At 38.6% G+C, this 22,611-nt stretch overlaps 2 protein-coding genes across 10 annotated transcripts in view; one reads left to right on the top strand and one right to left on the bottom strand.

Moving 5' to 3' along the window:
- The window catches only part of LOC105233578 (FERM domain-containing protein 5), a 753,696-nt gene that overhangs the window by 38,468 nt on the left and 692,617 nt on the right, over positions 1-22,611 (bottom strand). The gene's annotated exons all lie outside the window — the stretch shown is intronic.
- Positions 1-22,611, top strand: part of LOC109579258 (uncharacterized) — a 464,513-nt gene that overhangs the window by 245,028 nt on the left and 196,874 nt on the right. The window contains exon 3 of one of the 2 annotated variants that reach the window (XR_007423731.1): positions 4,130-4,268. Coding sequence is in view for 1 of the 2 variants with exons in the window: in XM_049462373.1 (XP_049318330.1) it covers positions 4,130-4,444 (315 nt within the window). In the remaining variant the exon portion in view is untranslated. Of the gene's footprint in view, positions 1-4,129; positions 4,445-22,611 lie in introns of those variants that run through there. The other variant, XM_049462373.1, reaches the window with a different exon arrangement.

Here is a 22,611-nt window from a genome sequence, read left to right as displayed (position 1 = left end):
CACTTAATTTCGCAACAAGAGTATTACTGCTACGTTCGCGCAAATATATTGGAGGTGGTTTGGCATTAACGACTGTGGTGGTACCCTTCGCATCATCGTCTGAACCATTGCTTAGTATGGCAAATCTGTTGGCATTTAAAACTTCCATTTTATTATTGTTTGTTTGAATTTTTGTTTTTACTGGTTGATTCGTACACTATTTGTTTATGTTTATTATTATTAATGTGCACTGTTCTTTATGTTTGTTTACAATTTAATCTTTTTTTTTTTTGCTTTTTCCTTGATTATTATTATTTATTTATTTTTTTGTAAAGATTGAATTCACGGAGCGACTTAAAAAAGCACGTCCGTACACTTTGAACACTCTCTCTTCTCGACTGAATGTAACGACTTTTCTGGTAATGCGACGGTGCAAATGTTTACCAAAATTGGGTTCCAGATGTCTGTGGGAATATTTTGTGTCGACCGAATCGACAACAATTAGAAGTCTTGTAGAAATTGTAGTCTCACAAATTCTTCAGTTGTTTCTTTCTTAATTTTAGGTAAGTTTAATAATGGCGTTACTTGCTTATCGATCAGTACTCTTTCGTTTTCGTATCTCGTTTTTAGAGCTACCCAAGCCAAATTTAAATTGTCGTTATTAAGAGCGAACTGTTTTACTATTATGCCTGCTTGACCTTTAATTTTGTATCCGAGCTGATACAATTTTTGTGCTTTTGATAGTTTTGGATGGTTGACGTAAACGGCTGTAAATATGCCCGAAATGCACGCACGAAATTACGCAATGTACTCGTACGAAACCTACTTAAACCAGTACGAAGATACAAAAGGTATGATCTTCGAGCTTCCACAAATAGGCAGGTAAAAGGCAAGTTCAGGTATCCACCTCGCAGTGCACGCATGTGACACAGAAACATTTTATTTAGGTTATGAAGAATGGCCGTCCTTTCTTCATAACCTAAATAAAATGTTTCTGTGTCACATGCGTGCACTGCGAGGTGGATACCTGAACTTGCCTTTTACCTGCCTATTTGTGGAAGCTCGAAGATCATACCTTTTGTATCTTCGTACTGGTTTAAGTAGGTTTCGTACGAGTACATTGCGTAAGTCGAGGATTTAAAATTTTTTGGTAGATCTAGTAGTCAGATTCTACTATTGTATCATGAGCGTGTGCAATAATTTTCAAGATTTTGGCATTTTATCTCTAATAACGATTCAGAATTATTTTGAATCGGTGAAGATGAAAATTTAGAGCAGTATCTTAATAAACTGTCATTTTCGGAAATATAATGTATTTAGCAACCTGTTTTGAGCTCCTGCATTTGTATTTTGATTTTTATTATTAATCATAATTTAGGTTGTATGTAGAAATATTTGTTAAAATGAAATAAAGGTTTCTCAGTGTAAATCGAAGACTTTTTTAAGCATATAAAAGTTTTTTTTTTAGTTTTGAAAGGAAAAATTCCTGCATTACTGTGAAAATAGCGCGGAATGCTCGATATATGAAAAATATGTCACAAAGCTCCCCACGCTTTTCTCACCACAATGGAGGAATTTTTCCTTCATTATTATTGTTAGTTTATACAAATAATTATTTTTCACTTTTTAGTTTGATATGCTTTAAAAGCGTATATTTTAGTTTTTTTTTAACTAACTATATTTAATTGTTTAGTTTGATGTGAGAAAACCCAAATTTTCGGTACAAACTTGGCTTAATCCATTTCTATTGCTGTTGACTAGCACTTATATGTAATTCAAGTGCTCGACCCGGAAAGTAGGTAAACTAGGTAGGAGGGTTGTCTCATTTTTTCAGGTTGAGGAGTTCAAATAAAGGGTGATTTTTTAAGAGCTTGATAACTTTTTTTTAAAAAAAAACGCATAAAATTTGCAAAATCTCATCGGTTCTTTATTTGAAACGTTAGATTGGTTCATGACATTTACTTTTTGAAGATAATTTCATTTAAATGTTGACCGCGGCTGCGTCTTAGGTGGTCCATTCGGAAAGTCCAATTTTGGGCAACTTTTTCGAGCATTTCGGCCGGAATGGCCCGAATTTCTTCGGAAATGTTGTCTTCCAAAGCTGGAATAGTTGCTGGCTTATTTCTGTAGACTTTAGACTTGACGTAGCCCCACAAAAAATAGTCTAAAGGCGTTAAATCGCATGATCTTGGTGGCCAACTTACGGGTCCATTTCTTGAGATGAATTGTTGTCCGAAGTTTTCCCTCAAAATGGCCATAGAATCGCGAGCTGTGTGGCATGTAGCGCCATCTTGTTGAAACCACATGTCAACCAAGTTCAGTTCTTCCATTTTTGGCAACAAAAAGTTTGTTAGCATCGAACGATAGCGATCGCCATTCACCGTAACGTTGCGTCCAACAGCATCTTTGAAAAATACGGTCCAATGATTCCACCAGCGTACAAACCACACCAAACAGTGCATTTTTCGGGATGCATGGGCAGTTCTTGAACGGCTTCTGGTTGCTCTTCACCCCAAATGCGGCAATTTTGCTTATTTACGTAGCCATTCAACCAGAAATGAGCCTCATCGCTGAACAAAATTTGTCGATAAACACATTTCGAACCGAACACTGATTTTGGTAATAAAATTCAATGATTTGCAAGCGTTGCTCGTTAGTAAGTCTATTCATGATGAAATGTCAAAGCATACTGAGCATCTTTCTCTTTGACACCATGTCTGAAATCCCACGTGATCTGTCAAATACTAATGCATGAAAATCCTAACCTCAAAAAAATCACCCGTTATTAGGTGGGTAGAATATTTCTTTGTGTATTTCAAATTTTTAGGAATTCTTATTTTATATTGAAAGAAGAAGAATTTATTTTTTCTTTTGTAGATTTACCAATATTGTGAAATATAAACGAATATAACTTAAATCGTACTCTCCGCCATTAGATTCGGTGACAATTTTTGAAAATATCATATCGACGTGACAGACAAAGACCCAATTTCATTGAGATAACTCAAATATTGGCTAATATATCCAGCATAAAGTCACTTAGAAGTTCGAAAATATATATATAAGATATACAAACAAACCATTATCGGAGAAGGATTATCCCTGAGTTTTATTTATATATCTCACAGATTAACCGATATTTTTGGTAAAAATTCAACTATAGATACTGAGGTCCACATATTCGGTAATTTCGGTTGGATTTAGAAAATTACCGATCCAAAGGTACTCTACTTTAAGGGAATTATTACTGCAAAATTGTATTTCGTTATATTAATTAATTATTTTTAATATTGTACATTGTGAAAAAAAGTTTCCGGGAATTGTATTTAAAACGTCAAATATTTAATTATTCATCAGTATTTATTTTTTCGCCTTCAAAATAAAATTACACTTGATGTAATACACTAATGCCAATGATTTTTTCAGTCTTGGGATAGCCTTCAGCAATGAAGATATCACGATTATATTTTGTGCAAGGACTGGTAGGGGTACTTTATTTCATGGATTTCAGGATTAAACTCTGCATGCAGAGTGCCTTGAAGTCATGTCATTCTCAGCAAAAAATTTTTCGACATTGGCCACTATCTTTTAAAGGACCGAGACATCAAACATATGGTCTCCATACATATCGGTCAGTCTGTGAGGTTTAGTATTGAAATTCGGAGTGAATACTTTTGTATTGAACGCATGCCTCTTTGTCAATGTGGGTAAAAATAAATCCTATACCTAATATTAACGTTTACGAAATTCCTTTTGACTTATACCGAATCTATCGGTCAATATGTAAGAAATACTATATTATATTAAAGTCAGCTAAAATTTCGTTCTAGTAACAGTGCTCATGCTTCAAATAAATGAAGTATGACAATACTATACAGAATTATAAATAACCGCTTGACTTTATGCCTTTTATATTGATCAATCTGTTAGGGGTTTTAATGAAATTCTCTATATTGTCCCTTTTGATTGAGTTTGTATCACATATGTATGTCTCAGTTGAGTTAATTAGTTGATGTTTAAATTAGTTTTCCAAAAACAAAATGTGGCAATGAAGCTATGTGCCTTTAATATTATTAATACAGTTTCCTTTAGTTATACCAAAACAAAAACAAAGTAAGCTGTTGAACTCATGATGTTTATCTTTTCATAGGATTCGCGAGTAATTTATGGAGGGAGAATGATAATATACAGAAAAATCTAGAACCCGTAAATGATGTTAACAATGAAAAAGTTTTATTTGCGAAAAATGAAATATCTTCAAAAGTTATTCCTGAACAAAGTATTTTGTATGATAATAGTTGTGAAACCCCGGAAAATGGTTGTATAAACAATTCTTTTCAAAAAGCAATAGTCCATAAAAAACCACTGGAATTTTACTCTGGATTACAATGCGATAATAAATACCGAAACTATCAATGCAATAACTCATTATTCGAAGGAGACTGTTTTCTTAACAAATACGAAAGTATGTATGACCAAAATACAGAAAATTTCCTTTATATTTAGTATATTATTTCCTATTAACCAATTACCCACATTGACAATTAAATTATTTATGATAAAATTACAAACAGTTTTATAATCTTTATTATTTGAATTCATTATTTCATTATGAAATGGTGGTTGAACGCTACAAGAAGTTTAAAATAAAATAAAAAACTTAAATTTTACTTTACCAATCTGCCAAATATACAGCAAAGGTAATGTTCTATATTTGGTGGGATCGGAAGGGTGGGCTGTATTATGAGCTTGGCTAAATGAGCTTCAGTCTGTTGCCCCACACAATACATAACCAACACAGAACACGTAACCACAACAATAATCCCGCCTTCAGAACACTCTACACTCACCGCATTAAAATATACGTCACTAGCACGCTTCATTCACCACACTCATCTCTACACCACCTACAATCCACATCACACATAACTACGTTGCCGCTGCATTTTTCACCTCAACCAAAAGGGAAGAAAAGGGGCGGAGAAACAAGTTCGGCACCTTTTTTTACTTACTTCTTTTTGCGATCCGCTAACGACCAGCCGTGCGATTAACCCCGAGTGCTAACTTTTAATATTGCGCCAACCTCAACTTTTATAATTCGAGTAAATTTCATATTTCGGTTACACATAAAATTCAGCGAAATACCGTTGGAGAATTTTGAAAGTTAATTGTAAAATCCAAAAAAGTTTTAATAAAATACATTTGTGAGTTCTTTTGGCGGAATTGTGTGTTGCCTTTTTTTTTATATACAAGTTTCCGAAAGGTGAGTGCGAGGCAATTAATCGAAAAGAACATGGTCCTTCGAGCCAACAGAACGGCACTATTGGAAAACATAAAAAAATCAAATTTGTGACATTAAACATATAAAAAAAAAAAAGAAAAAGAATATAACTAAATTTACGTGAAGTGAAAAGTTTCGACCACTGCTGTGAAAAAAAGGATATAGCAAGAAATATACTCATACAGAAACAAAATTAACTTTTAAAACAATATATTTGTAAAAGTTTTTTAAACAAATTATTTTAAAAAAACAACCAAAATCAAACGAGCGCGCCGCGTTACAAAAATCTAATACATAATTCGGGCGCGATCGGCCAAAAAACATTAATTCAACAAAATAACAACACACACCAGGAAAACCGGAACTCATAGCGGCGGGACAACAGGACAGAAAAACCGGCACACAGGCGCGGGACAACAGGACGGGAGAACCGGAGCATACAGGCATAGCGCTATTTCTAAATCTTACTTTCCCCCCAAAACCCCTTGAGGCGTGATAAAGTAAGTGTATCGTTTTCATTTATATTTATTATATGTATGTACATATGTATGATAACCAACGGATTTATATTTAAGATAATCCGTTTGAACGGCACAAACCGCGCAAATTTTAATTATATATATCATCTATATATATAAAACAGTAACAAAAAAAAAATCTTTTATTTGCCTATTTGCTTACCCCTGTGTTACGAACACAAGTAAGAAGCTAATCAAACAACAATATAATTTCAAGCATCCACTTGCAAGATTTTCCGCAATACTCCTTCTGTTCCTCAAAACAGCAGGCAGTATATCAAAAATAAATAAGCAAAAGGAACAATAAAAAGACAAGAAGAGAAAGAAAAGAAATAATCAGTTCGAACATACATACATACATATCAACTAAAAACGACTCCGTACTATATTATACGAAGTTAAAAATTTTAATATCGTAACATATTGGCAAAAAGAGGTGAACATTTACGCATGGTGAACTCTCTTTTGATTCGTGTCGCACAATAACAAAAGACCGCAAAAACAATACCATCATTATATACAAGTAAATATACTTAAATATACTTGAATCTATATGCAGAAAAGGGGAAATATAATCAAATTTGAATATTTGTAATAATTATCCCACATATTACTTAACGATATTTATTAATACATAAACGGGCCGGTACAACAACAAATATATACATATACTTACATTGGCAAATATTTCCTTTTGTCTTCGCTGCACGCTTTTTATTATATTATAGCGCATACATACAGGCCAGGCACATATACAAAGAGTATTGACGCCTGTAACTACGAAAGTGAATACGAGGGCATACGAATAAGTCCTCAAACAACACAAAAATAATAAATATATATATATATATATATACATATATATATATATACACATATTATACAATACATCAAATATATTATACGAGGGTATTCGAATAAGTCCGCAAAATAAACAAAAAAAAAAGTATATATATATACATATATATATACACACATCTAAAATACAATATATACAATATATTTATTATTATTTTTGCCTAAACATTTCTAAAATACTGCGTAACACGACATACGCGTATTTCAATAAAATAATTGTTAATTCGGAAATAAAAACTCTTATTTACGTAAAAGAGTTTTCGGGTTTTTACATTCAGCTGAATTTATATTAAAAAATATATTTCACGTTTATTAATTTATTTGTTACTAAATGAGCACAGACTCTAAAGATTCTAAATCTACTCAGTTTTTAAAAATTCCGAAAATGATTTCTGATGACAAAAGCCCAAGTACACCGGCAGAAGCTACACGCTCGAAGCAAGGTGCTACAAAGCAAAAAAGGGGGAAAGATATTTCTTACGCTAAATTCATTTCTGAGAGTGACAGCTTAATAAGATACTGCACTCGTTTTTCATCTTCACCGATCCAAGATAACTCTGAATCGGTGCTAGAAATCAAAAATCAAAATATTGACAATTTCTGGACACGTCTCCAATCTGCATATGACGCGATAGTAGAAACTGACGACTCAGATCTACCCGAAAATTTCAAATCCTCGGCTTACGCCAAATATGAAAATTGCCTTGACCAATATGAAGAGACAAAAGCCATGATCTCCGATCAGTTGAAATTAATTAAAGCAATTGCACCTACTCCACAACCGAGAGTAGAGCTGCCACAAATTCAAAGCCAAGAGGCGAGTGCAGGCATTCACCTTAAAGTGCCAGCATGCGATACAGAAACATTTCACGGAGGTTGTGAACAATGGCCGTCCTTCCGGGACATGTTTACGGCCGTGTACATAAACCATCCTAAATTATCTCAAGCGCAAAAATTGTATCACCTCAGATACAAAACCAAAGGTCAAGCAGGCGTAATAGTCAAAGAGTTCGCATTAAATGACTACAATTTCAATTTGGCTTGGGAAGCTCTAAAAGAACGATACGAGAATGAAAGAATATTGGTCGACCAACAAGTCACCATATTAATGAACTTACCAAAAATTCAGAAAGAAACAAGTGAGGAGTTTATAAAACTTCAATCCACTCTTTCAAATTGTTTGTCGGTTCTATCGACACAGAATATTCCCACAGACAATTGGGACCCCATACTGGTAAACATATGCTCCGCGGCATTACCGGAAAAATCTTTGCTTCTGTGGGAGCAATCGCTCTCATCACGAAGAAAATGCCCAACGTGGCAACAGATGAAAGATTTCTTAACTACCCAATACGAAATTGCGGAAAGGGTAGATAAAAAGACGGTCAGAACCAAAAACGTTCAACACGACCTAAATCGAAGTTTCATTAGACCCCAAGCTAGTAACAACAACAGTTTAAACAGAAGCTTTTTTAAAAATCAATCGTTCACATCTGAATAAAATAAATTAACGTCATGCGAACTGTGTAAAGGAGGGCACAAGCTAAAATCTTGCGAAAAGTTTAAAAAACTTAATATAAATGAAAGTAACAACGTTGTCAGATCGAAAAGACTACAAACTGTTTGTCCCACTCACACAATCTCAATAATTGCGAAAGCAAATTTAACTGCGTATATTGCCACAAAAGGCACCATTCTATGTTGCACTTAAATAACTTTCCCAACACACCTCAAAGTAGCGCTTTCTCAAAAAGAGCCACGGGTTTAGTTGCAACCGCAACTCCCGAAACACAAAATCCCGAATTTTGCCAAGAGACACCATGCTGCTCAAAGGCATTAAAAACTCAAACGCTACACAGCGATAATCATAGTAGAGTACTACTACCCACAGCAGTTGTCTCCATCGAACATCGAGGAGAACTGTTCAAACTAAGAGCCTTAATAGACCAAGGGTCCCAACGATCCTTTATAGCGTCTAAGGCCCAAAATAAATTAAAATTGCCAACAAAACATGCCAACTATGAAATTACGGGAATGGGCGGAAGAGTAGTACAAAACTCTAACAAAATATGCCCCATTACCCTAATTTCCCCCCAAGCGGATAAGCGCATTCAAGCAAATGCTATTGTCTTACCGCAACTAACAAACATGCTTCCAAGCTATCAAATAAGTAGCAAGCATTGGGATAAGATTTCACATCTGACTCTAGCAGACCCCAACTGCAACACCCCCGCTCAAATAGACCTTCTATTAGGCAGCGATCTCATATCGCAAATTATACTAGAAGGTGTTGAAAAAATTTCTAAAACACTACTGGCGCAAAATACCATTTTCGGATGGGTCCTAAGTGGACTAGTTGCGGAACCAGTCACAGCAATGACAACTCAAGTTGAGAGAATCTCAAACGAGTACCTCAATTCACAATTTAGAAAGTTTTGGGAGTTAGAAGAACTCCCCCCCATTTCAATTACAACACCAGAAGATCAGTATTGTGAAGACTTTTACAAAGCCACAATTACTCGATCAGATAATGGTCGGTATGTCGTACGACTACCACTAAAACAACAATTTCCAGACACACTCGCCTTAGGTCACTCTCGCACCTCTGCAATGCAGCAGTTTTTAAGTATGGAAAGAAACCTACTTAGAAAAGGTGAGCTCAAACAAGACTATGATGGGGTCTTAGAAGGATACCTCCATTTAGACCACATGGAGGAAGTAAGCCCATGTGAAAAAATCATAAGAGGCAAATATTACTCTTTCTACTTGCCACATCATGCAGTAGTGAAGCCTGACAAAAAAACAACAAAAGTCAGAGTTGTCTTCAATGCCTCCAGAACCACTAGCTCGGGGAATTTTCTAAATGACATTCTATTTACGGGACCCACACTCCAACCAGATCTAATGCTCCTCATATTGAACTGGCGTATATACAAATACGTATTCAATGGGGATGTTGAAAAAATGTATCGACAAATAAATGTTCATAAAGATGATCAAGATTTCCAACGGATTGTTTTCCGAAAATCTGCCAATAGTCCACTACGCGACTTTAAATTGAAAACAGTTACCTTTGGCGTAAACTGTGCCCCATATCTAGCTATCCGTACACTCCACGAACTGGCAGAAGACACAAAGTCAGAATTTCCTCTGGCAACAAAAGTCTTAAAAACGCAAACGTATGTAGACGATATCTTGTCTGGAAGCCACAGCCTCTCACAAGCATACGAGTCCTTATCACAAGTGATAAAAGCCCTCAACACCGCAGGGTTTCCCCTAAAAAAGATCACAGCTAATCACCCAAATATCTTGAAGAACATACCAAACGACAATTTGTTGGATACTAATTTCCTTAAAAGTACAACAAAAACTCTAGGCATCCAATGGAATGCGATATCGGACCAGTTTTCATACACGACTGAGTCCATATCCGCATTATCCGCCAATACAAAACGCCAAATTCTCTCCTCTGTGGCAAAACTTTTCGACCCCGCAGGATGGCTTTCGCCAATTATGATACAAGCGAAAATCCTGATTCAAGAATTATGGCTAGACGGAACTGACTGGGACGAACTAGTGAAACCTCTTCGCTTAGAAAGATGGTCCCAGTTCGCTAATAATCTGACCGACATTTCGCAGATACAAATTCCACGGTGGGTAAACTATTCCCCCGAATACAAAGTGGAACTACACGGCTTCTGCGACGCCTCTGAAAAGGCATATTGTGCCACTATATATGTGCGCACACAAAGCGATATTGCAACTACAAGCCACCTACTAGTGGCAAAAGCAAAAGTTGCGCCTCTAAAAACCATAAGTCTACCACGACTTGAACTTTGTGGCGCTCTGCTACTAGCAAAGCTAGTTTCCATGGTGCAGACCCACTTAAACATGGAACAATACAAATTATATCTATGGTCTGATTCCGAAATAGTGCTAGCCTGGTTAGAAAAACCACCACACGCGTGGAAGACATACATATATTTCTAATAGAACGGCGCAAATACTTGACCTAGTAGGATCAGCCACTTGGCGACACGTTGCCAGTGCTGACAATCCTGCTGATCTAGGTACAAGAGGGTCCAAACCCCTGCATCTCGCCACCACCACCCTATGGTGGAATGGCCCCCGGTGGTTAACAGAATCTCCCGATTCCTGGCCACAATCGCCAAGGCGCAACATAATTGCCTCCGAAAGTCGAAAAATCGACACCTACCACACAATATTGGATGGTAATGACATCCTTGAACGATTTTCATCGTTCCCCCGAGCACTCAGAGTAGTCGCCTATATTCTCAAATTCACAGAGCGACTCGAACTTAAGGTGAAGGGAGCAACTTGCCCCCAATGCGGTACATTGACGCACCAAGACTTACAAAAAGCAAAGGTCGCTCTTATCGCATCAACCCAAGCGCGCTACTTCAGCCGCGACCTGGGGTTGCTAAGAGAATCGAAGCCAATTGACAAAAAGAGCTCACTCTTAGTACTAAACCCATTTATAGACACGAAAGGTCTGCTTCGTGCAAACGGCCGGCTTGCTAATGCCAGCCTTACGTATAACGAACGCCACCCCATAATCATACCTGAGAAGTCTCCATTTGCCACATTATTCCTGAAATACATCCACATATTAATGCTACACGCCGAACATCGCCTCATGCAACATATGGTACGACAAGAGTATTACATCCCACGTCTGAAGCCCCAAATCAAGAAATGCATTTTCATGTGCAAGATCTGCACTATGCATAAGCAAAAAATGCAAACGCATATTATGGCAGCACTTCCACCTGAACGCTGCAATTTCGCTCTGCCCTTCACCACCATAGGTGTCGATTTTGCTGGGCCTTTTCAAATAAAGGCGTCCATGCTAAGATCTCCCACTCTCATGAAGGGCTATGTGGCTGTCTTTGTATGTTTCACGACAAAGGCAGTCCACCTTGAGCTATGCACTAATCTGACGACGGAGGCTTTTCTCGCGGCATTTGCTCGCTTCGTCGCTCGACGTGGCTTCCCATCCAAAATCATGAGCGATAATGGCAAAACATTCATTGGAGCTCAACGAGCCACAGAGAAACAGTTCGTGGATTTCTTTAAACAAGTATCACCTGACATCGTACAAAAGTACGCCCCGCAAGGTATCAATTGGCAATTTATACCCCCAAGCGCTCCTCATATGGGTGGTTTGTGGGAATCAGCTGTAAAGAGCTTCAAATCTCACTTCAAGAAGATAGCTGGCAGCTACAAATTTAATTATGAAGAATTCACTACATTATTAACTAAAGTCGAAGCCGTTCTCAACTCACGGCCCCTCACGGTTCTCTCGCAAGATCCCTCCGATTTAACAGCCCTAACTCCAGGGCATTTTCTAAAAGGAGCACCCATTCTGGCCACACCTGAGCCAGGCGTGGAGTCGCTATCCTTACTAAATAGATGGGAAAGAATTAAAATTCTCCATCATAATTTCAGTCGCCGATGGAAAGAAGACTATATCAAGGACCTCCACAAGAAGTACCGATGGAAAAATACAGAAAATGCGCCAAAGATTGGAGATTATGTCCTGATTCAGGACGAGTGTCTCCCCCCTACCGAATGGCGGCTCGGCCGCATAGAGAAGCTTTACCAAGGCTCCGACGATCATATTCGCGTAGTCGATCTCCGTACTCAATCCGGGAAGTTAACAAGACCGCTCGTGAAACTATACTTTTTACCGACAGCCGATAACATCGAAACGTAAACGAAAAAACCCTCGAATAAACCCGTTATAATAAATATTTTAAAATAACAAACAAAACAATATAATGGTCAATCAACTTGATGCTCCACTTCTGCCACAACGTGGCAGCCATACCCATATCCACTTCATGCAACAAATTTACAATTAAAATAACACTCTTCCATACAGATAAACATGGATGCAGACATGCCACTCGCTCCGAAGCCAACCATTCGCTCGACTATCCACGTGCCAAGCCAAGTGGCAGCTCCAGTTACGGCAGCCCCAGTCGCGGCTGGCCCAGTCGCAGCTCCCCGAACCACCACATCAACGAGTCCTCCGGGAAACCGAGCACTGCCGTCAACGCCCATATCAGCAGCAGAGCCGCAGCGCATCAGGTGCCCAATATGCCGTCGACCACACCGGTTGGTGCACTGCGCAATTTTTAAAGGTTTGCCACCACAGCAAAGGCTGCGCGTCGTCCAGGCACACGGCCACTGCCTCAATTGTCTGGCACCTACCCACACTACCCAGGAGTGTACCTCGGGAAACGTGTGCCAGATATGTATGTGGCCGCACCACACCATGTTGCACCGAACCACCAGACCCGACATCAGTCAACAATCTGGTAGCCGCCATCGGGGTGCAGTACGACAACCGCCAATAAGCCGGAATGAACGATCGCGCCGACAGCCAACCACATCATCCACCCGTATCCGGCGGCAACAGAATGGGACGTCGACACGACGCCAGCAACAAACGCCCCGTCCGCGCCGCACTTCAGGCCTAAGCAACGTTGTAGCCACGCTCCAGCAGTTGCAACGACTTCTAGATGAAATATTCGCCTAGGGGGCCGGGATGGCTAAATGAGCTTCAGTCTCTTGCCCCACACAATACATAACCAACACAGAACACGTAACCACGACAATAATCCCGCCTTCAGAACACTCTACACTCACCGCATTAAAATACACGTCACTAGCACGCTTCATTCACCACACTCATCTCTACACCACCTACAATCCACATCACACATAACTACGTTGCCGCTGCATTTTTCACCTCAACCAAATGGGAAGAAAAGGGGCGGAGAAACAAGTTCGGCACCTTTTTTTACTTACTTCTTTTTGCGATCCGCTAACGACCAGCCGTGCGATTAACCCCGAGTGCTAACTTTTAATATTGCGCCAACCTCAACTTTTATAATTCGAGTAAATTTCATATTTCGGTTACACATAAAATTCAGCGAAATACCGTTGGAGAATTTTGAAAGTTAATTGTAAAATCCAAAAAAGTTTTAATAAAATACATTTGTGATTTCTTTTGGCGGAATTGTGTGTTGCCTTTTTTTTTATATACAAGTTTCCGAAAGGGGAGTGCGAGGCAATTAATCGAAAAGAACAGAGCTATTAATAGGACAGATCAACTTCTTGCGATTAACTACGAGGTAATAATGTACCATCATGACAACGCTCGGCCGAATGTTGCAAAACCGATTGAAAACTATTTCGAAAACTGTGGGTGTTAAATTTTGCCGCACCCGCCTTATAGCCCGGACCTTTCCCCTTCTGGCTTTCATTTGTTCCGGTCGAAGGAATACCATTCCGTCTGAACTATGTCACAAGTTACCAGATACAACACTCCTTCATTCGTGAAAAAGCTATGATGCAACTGTTAAAAAAAATTAGCATGGACGGATTAAAAGAAGCTTTGTGGAATTGAGGATTTCGATATTATATTTTGGTTCTTCTTTCCCCAGAGGATTATATGACGCATATAAAACGTGTAAACATATTTTTTTATATAAAGAAAATGTACCTTCAAAATTTTTAACAATTAAACGACTAGCATTGATCAATTTATTACGACCATAAAATGTCAAAAGCGCAGATCGATTATTTTGATAATGAAATTGAATAATTTATAAAAGTTGTTCTTGCGCATATCTTTCCGCGATGAAGTTGCACACATTAATCAATCATGACATACCATATTAGAAATGGCTGAAACGACCCTTATAGCCTTTTCTTTTCTCGATGAAAATTTTGCCTCATTATATAGCAACATTGTGCAAGTGTTCCAAGACACCCTGCAAAAATGGTAAATTTTTTAAATGATAAAACAACAAAAAAACAATGACACCCTATTATAAATCAGCTGATGCATTGTTTTCGTTTTCATAATTAGAACATACAATACAATAAATTTTTAAACTGCATTTTACGAAAAAAATGAAAATAAGCTTGACATGTAACACGATTTTTTACTCCTGAGTCTAAGTAACCATTCAGAACGTCTTTTACGAGTCCCTTCAGCCTGGGTAAGGATTTTCTTTCAACAACTAACATCCTCTGAACATGGTGAGGATAAATCGACCAACTCATTTGCAATTTCCATTATTGATTTTAATAAAACTGACCGAATCATGTCACTTTGTCCAAAAATTGATAAAAATACTTTGCAACTTAACAAAAAAGAATCACAGGCAAACTCTTACTCTTACGTTTTGAGAGGGTCCTGATTAGTAGACAACACTTTGAGAAAAGAACAGTAGAACCTGAAAACATGTTGAGGAAAGAACACGCAACTGTGGCAATATTACCATAAGTCTGTCATTTTTTCATTTATAGGTAATAAAAAAGCGAAAATGCCGAGAATCGGTAATTAACAAAATCTTTTGAAGTTATTGAAAGTAGCAGCGTTAAATGATTTAATGATTATTGAATTCTTTTGTGAGGACAATGGTATGTATTTAAATTAAATTGGCTTTATTTTAAATTACTACATTTTTTGTTTTGCAGATGATAGAAAATGTAAAGAAGATGAAATAATGGAGGACCTAATACATGTATTGGCTTTAAACGAAGAATGCAGATACAGCGTACAATTTATTCAAAATAGTGTACCGAAATCCAGGGTATTTTTAAATGAAATCTTATTCAAGAAGATCATACGTGTCACTTGGAAAGCTTTCGATGCTATTTTGGATCTAATAAAGGGAGACAATCTTTTCAACAAAATTCGGTCGGGCAAACAATTTCCAATTGAAACGCAACTTGCAATTGTGTTGTATCGCTTAGGTTCTAACGGTGAAGGAGCTACTCTTTCGAAGATTGCAGGTTTATTTGGAATCAGTGATGGTGGTATCATTCAGGTCAGAATTCGTCAGTTTTCCTCATAATACATTAACATGCTTTTATATTTTACAATTTAACTGAACGCATATTTAATGCGCTGTTGAAATATAAGGACCAGTATTTATTTTGGCCAAATACGGAAGAACGCAAAAAGTTCGTTTTAGAAACTTCGAATGAGTTACCTAACTGCATAGGATACGTTGATGGTACTAAAATTACATTGGCGGAAAACCGTCACAGGACCCAGAAGCGTACTTTTCACGAAGACATATTTACTCCGTTAAGGCACAAGCCGTGTGCGATCAAAGATTACAAATAAGGCACTTGATGTTAGGCTTTTCAGGTAGCGTTAATGATGCACGTGTTTTTAATAACAGCGAATTGTCAATTGAAGGACATAAATTTTTTGGAGAAGGTGAACGGATTGCAGGCGACAGTGCATATAAATTATCGAGTACTGTTATAACGTCATTCAGAGAAAATTCTAGAAATTTAACACTAATCCAAAGGATTTTTTTTAACAAAACATTCAGTCGATATAGAATTCGAATTGAACATTGTTTTGGAATGCTGAGGGAAAGATTTGGTAGTTAAAAAGGCTTAAGGCTCCATATAAAAAATGAAAATGGTATGAGAAAAGTTAACAAATGGATTCTCTGTTGTGCATTGTTACACAACTTTATACTCCAACAAGACGATTATTTCGATTACCAACCTCAGGAATCGGAGCACAGTATTGACGAGTCGTTATGTGAACCAAATGCTCGTACCAATGAAGGGGAGATAAGGCGACGACAAATCTTTGAACAATTGTTTAATCTATAAATATCTTAATTTAAAAATTATTTTCTTATTTATTTTTTAAATAAAGTTTAATTTCTTTACATAAACAAGTAAACAATTATTTGACTAGAAATAACTTAATACGGATAAAGTAAAGAAATGCAAGGTGGACCATATTCACTAAGTCTTTATAAGTAAAACAAACCATCAAATGTATTAAGAAGAAAAAGTTAAAATGGAAAAAATCTTATATTGGAATACAGATGATTACATTTTAGCAACTTATGAGCTACTTAAGCTTTTCAATCGTTCGTGTTCCAATCTGACTTTTTCCATTTCTACTTCCATTTCTTTCTCCAACCGCAATTTCTGCAATTGAAAATAGTTTTCCTCTCTCTCTTTTTCAAATTCCAATTTTTTCGTTTCTAGTTCCAACTTCTTATATTGGATTTCGAAAAGTAATGAAAATGGATTTGAACTGCTATAAGATCTTTTCATATTTCTTCTTGGTGTAGATGTGCATGCAAACTTAGCGGACGGACTAACTACTTCATCTGCAGACGGATACATAATAACGGACGGACTGGGTAATGGACTCGAAAAACTTCTGTCGGGGTCTATCTCTGGGGTAGTATATTCCATATACAGGTAAACCTCCTACAACGCGGTTTCCTATAACGTGTTTTCGCTCCAACGCGGTTCCCAAAATGCGGACATTTTCTTACAACGCTACTCTTATAACGCGATTTTTACGAAGTTTTTTCCAAATATTTACTATTTTAATTTGAAAAAGATTTTCTTACCCAAATAAAATTCTTTGCATTTTGTCAACGAAATAAACGAAGCAGATTTAGTGACAATGACAAATGAAGAATCAGTTGGAGGTAGCTCTGGCGATCTTTCCGATGTTGAAAACAAAAACTTTTCACTAAAAAATATAAAAATATCGAGAAAGTTTTAAATATGGCAAAGCAGTTTGAAGAATACATTTTGGAGAACGACCCTTTAAGTGACAGCAGAAATATTTAGTTTATAAAGATTTGCGAAATAAGAGCAAATAAACTTCAATGCACGATTTTTTCAAACCAATAATCGTCAAGCTCAGATTTTGAACTAGTTCGAACAAAACGTTCGAAACAAATCATACTAAGTGATGGGAAAGAGTAGAAAGTTATCTTTCTATTTTGGCTTTAATTTATCAAATATTTTAACTGGAATAGAATTAGAATTGAAATTTTATTTTATTTTGTTTTGTTTTTGTTTAAATAAATTAAATTTTATTAAAATACATAATATGTATGTTCTTATGACTCAACAAATAAATACACAAAATTATATTAAGCAAATTCCAATATTTTATTGAACATTTTTTTACTTTGGAACCGAACTCTGATTTTTGTATGGAGTTAGAGTCCCCTATAACACGGAGTTTTTCAGGAACCTATTCACCGCGAATTCACCGGAGGATGGAGTCATGTGTAGAAGTTCACGCAAGTGAGGAAAGTTCTCTGATCGCCATTCACTTTGGAGTGGCCAGAAACGATTCTTTTACATATGACTCAAGCAGCTCACGACTTCCGGTCTTTGACCAAGTATCCTCTGGGTAGCCTAAGCACATCCGAAGGCGAGCTAAAGTGAGAAGGCAAAATATCCCCTACTTAGGGTTGTGCGCTGGGTTTGGGACCCGCCACGTAAAAAAACACCCCCTATGAAAATCAACTATAAGCCTCGGATGAGAGACCCCCCTTTTGATGACGACCATGGCAAACGAAATAAGGACTACGAACTAAGGGCATGCACCTGGAATGTCCGGTCCCTTAACTGGGAAGGTGCCACTGCCCAGCTGGTTGATGTCCTCGTGAAAACAAAGGCTGACATCACCGCCGTCCAAGAAATGCGATGGACGGGACAAGGACAGAGACGAGTAGGTCCTTGTGACATTTACTACAGTGGCCATATAAAGGAGCGCAGGTTTGGTGTGGGATTCGTGGTGAAAGAGAGACTCCGTCGCCGAGTACTATCATTCACTCCGGAGAATGAACGTTTAGCCACAATCCGCATCAAAGCGAGGTTCTTCAACATATCGCTGATTTGCGCCCACGCCCCGACGGAAGAGAGGGACGATGTGACCAAAGATGCCTTTTATGAGTGCTTGGAGCGCACCTATGAGAGATGCCCCCGCCACGATGTCAAAATGGTGCTTGGCGACTTCAACGCCAGGGTGGGCAAAGAAGATATCTTTGGCACTACGGTCGGTAAATTCAGCCTCCACGAGGAAACATCCCCAAATGGTTTGAGGCTGATCGACTTCGCCGGGGCCCGACATATGGTTATCTGTAGTACTAGATTCCAGCATAAGAAGATACATCAAGCTACCTGGCTGTCTTCGGATCGAAAAACCACCAACCAGATCGATCATGTTGTGATAGACGGAAGACACATCTCCAGTGTTCTAGATGTGCGTGCGCTCCGAGGTCCTAACATCGACTCGGACCACTATGTTGTTGCAGCCAAAATCGCACCCGCCTCTGTGCAGCAAAAAACGCTCGCCAACAAACACAAGGAAGGTTCGACGTCGAGAAGCTTCAATCACAACAGACAGCCGAACGATTTTCTACTCGGCTTGCACTCCTGCTCTCTGAGAGCACTCATCAACAACTCGGTATAAGGGAACTGTGTAACGGCATTTCAAACTCCTTACGTACAGCTGCAACCGAAACCATTGGTTTTCGGAAAGTGCAAAAGAACAGCTGGTACACGAGGAGTGCCGTGTCGCAGCGGAGAGAAAACAGGCTGCCTATCTCGCAACGTTACGATCGACCACAACACGTGCGGGATGGGATAGATACCGAGAGTTGAAGAGGGAAGCGAGACGCATTTGCAGACAGAAGAAGAAAGAGGCCGAAATGCGTGAGTACGAACAGCTCGATAAGCTGGCCGTCAGGGGTAATGCTCGAAAATTCTACGAAAAGATGCGGCGACTTACAGAAGATTTCAAGACCGGAGCATACTCTTGTAGAACCCCCAAGGTGATCTAGCCACCGATGCCCAGAGCATACTTAAATTATGGAGGGAACACTTCTCCAGCCTGCTGAATGGCAGTGAAAGCACAACACCAGGAGAAGGCGAACCCGATTCCCCAATCGATGACGATGGAGCAGGCGTTCCATTGCCCGACTGAAAAACAACAAAGCGGCAGGGGCCGACGGATTGCCGGCCGAGCTATTCAAACACTGCGGCGAAGAACTGATAAGGAGCATGCATCAGCTTCTTTGCAAAATATGGTCGGATGAAAGCATGCCCAACGATTGGAATTTAAGTGTGCTATGCCCAATCCATAAAAAAGGAGACCCCACAATCTGCGCCAACTACCGTGGGATAAGCCTCCTCAACATCGCGTACAAGGTTCTATCGAGCGTATTGTGTGAAAGATTAAAGCCCACCGTCAACAAACTGATTGGACCTTATCAGTGTGGCTTCAGACCTGGTAAATCAACAACCGACCAGATATTCACCATGCGCCAAATCTTGGAAAAGACCCGTGAAAGGAGAATCGACACTCACCACCTATTCGTCGATTTCAAAGCTGCTTTCGACAGCACGAAAAGGAGCTGCCTTTATGCCGCGATGTCTGAATTTGGTATCCCCGCAAAACTGATACGGTTGTGTAAACTGACGTTGAGCGGCACCAAAAGCTCCGTCAGGATCGGGAAGAACCTCTCCGAGGCGTTCGATACCAAACGAGGTTTCAGACAAGGCGACTCCCTATCGTGCGACTGCTGCTGGAGAAAATTTTTCGAGCTACAGAATTTAATTGAGCAGGTACAATCTTTTATAAGAGTGTACAGCTGCTGGCGTATGCCGATGATATTGATATCATCGGTCTCAACACCCGCGCCGTTAGTTCTGCTTTCTCCAGACTGAACAAGGAAGCAACGCAAATGGGTCTGGCAGTGAACGAGGGCAAGACGAAATATCTCCTGTCATCAAACAAACAGTCGTCGCACTCGCGACTTGGCTCCCACGTCACTGTTGACAGTCATAACTTTGAAGTTGTAGATAATTTCGTCTATATAGGAACCAGTATTAACACCACCAACAATGTCAGCCTGGAAATCCAACGCAGGATTACTCTTGCCAACAGGTGCTACTTCGGACTGAGTAGGCAATTGAAAGGTAAAGTCCTCTCTGGACGATCAAAAGCCAAACTCTATAAGTCGCTCATAATTCCCGTCCTGCTATATGGTGCAGAGGCTTGGACGATGACAACAACAGATGAGTCGACGTTGCGAGTTTTCGAGAGAAAAGTTCTGCGAAAGATTTATGGTCCTTTGCGCGTTGGCCACGGCGAATATCGATGGAACGATGAGCTGTACGAGATATACGACGACATTGACATAGTTCAGCGAATTAAAAGACAGCGGCTACGCTGGCTAGGTCATGTTGTCCAGATGGATGAAAACACTCCGGCTCTGAAAGTATTCGACGCAGTACCCGCCGCTGGAAGCAGAGGAAGATGAAGACCTCCACTCCGTTGGAAGGACCAAGTGGAGAAGGACCTGGCTTCGGTTGGAATATCCAATTGGCGCCACGTAGCGAAGAGAAGAAACGACTGGCGCGCTATTGTTGACTCGGCTATAATCGCGTAAGCGGTGTCTACGCCAGTAAAGAAGAAGAAGATTTACCGCGTTGTAGGAGGTTTACCTGTATGTATCGTCCAACGCTGTCACCAACGCTGTTGATTGATAAATCGCAGGTGGCTGAACACTTATGCGACGTCCAAATATCACGTGAAGGTCTTCATAGAAAGGAAGGGCAGTCTGGCCTTTCCACTTGAGCGCAGATAAAAAAAGTCGTTTTCAAACGCCTCATTTTAGTCCTCATTATGTCCCATTTAATATTCATTAAATTTGAAGAGTTTTTGCCAATTTTGTTGTAAAACCTTTGGGCTGTTGGTTTCTAAAAGCAGATCATAAAACGTAAAATGATGAAATGACAAAAAATGTATCAATATTACCTCAAAATGGTCCGGACTCTCTTTTATTGCGTCCTATATATTTATCAAAAGGTCTTTCGTTTGGCTTTCAGACCAACGAAATGTGCCGCTTAGCCTTAATCTTTTTTTTATTAAATAATCAATTGAATATTAATAATACAAGCCAATAATTAAGAAGCTAGCCAGTCAAAAACGCTACTCCCTTCCTTCCTTTTCCTTCCTTATCGGCAAAATGTGTGCACAGTCAAAAACGTGGTAAAAACGCAGAAATCAGCCATCTTTGCTTTGTTTTCATTTGAACAATGTTGCCATTGCCCAATACGCATATATAGTTTTGAGCACATCTTTCAATTACAATTTTTTACAATATAAAATATCAAAACTAAAAACAAACTATTAAAAATAGTTTATATATTTATAAATAATAGCATTTGACTCTGATTTTGAGTTATTTTAAGAAAATTTCAAACATATTGAACAGATTGAATTATAAAAGTTGATAATTACTGCAGTATATCGATATTGGCAACCCTGCGTTGTGAGAGAGCAATCAGCTGAGACGTTTGCGACGGCAAAAATCTAAATGTCGCGGATTCTACGTCATCGTCACGTCAGAGAGAAGGGAGTAGCGTTTTTCACTGTTCAGTTACATTGCGCGCCCATAAGATAGGTCGTGGCAGCTGACACGACCCACGATTTTGCGTTTTTGACTGGCTAGCCTATAATTGTTATCAATTAACTTTCCGTTTCCTTTTCTTTTAAAACAACAAATAGACGCTTCCAGCTGATTGCGAACTGTGCAAAATGCTATGTTTGCCACTGAAAATGGTCTCGCATACATATTTGCAAGATTGTCGTTAAATAAAATGCATGTAAAAAGTAACAGCTGTTTTACGATATTGCGAATTTTCGATGTTGCCATACGTTTACGACGTTAAATGAGTACCAGTACTATTAGATATCATATCATCCCTATTGAAAAACCAGGTATAATTACACCAACAAAAAATTGTGTTTAGTGTTTAAGACTGTGCTGCCGTTAATATATGTACAATATATGGAATTCATTGGAAAGCAGAAGACGTGCAGAAGTGCAAAAGGTTTGCGTAAATTTATTATTTCTCCTTTACGCGTCACACTTAACACAGCCGTCGTATAGAGAAGTATATGTACATACATATGTATATCGGATAATTGTGTATCGTTTACGGCGGATTTGTGGATACGTTTTTTTCCACTTTTCATTGTTTTTGGACTTTGTGTGTTACAACACGGATTTCTGTTACAATTACATTTTTACGCACATTCAATTTAAGTATTGTTTGTAAAAAAACACATTAAAG

The sequence above is a fragment of the Bactrocera dorsalis genome, chromosome 1 (genome assembly GCF_023373825.1).
Source record: "Bactrocera dorsalis isolate Fly_Bdor chromosome 1, ASM2337382v1, whole genome shotgun sequence".
Lineage (NCBI taxonomy): Eukaryota > Metazoa > Arthropoda > Insecta > Diptera > Tephritidae > Bactrocera > Bactrocera dorsalis.
This window is presented reverse-complemented; position numbering and strand designations above follow the sequence as displayed.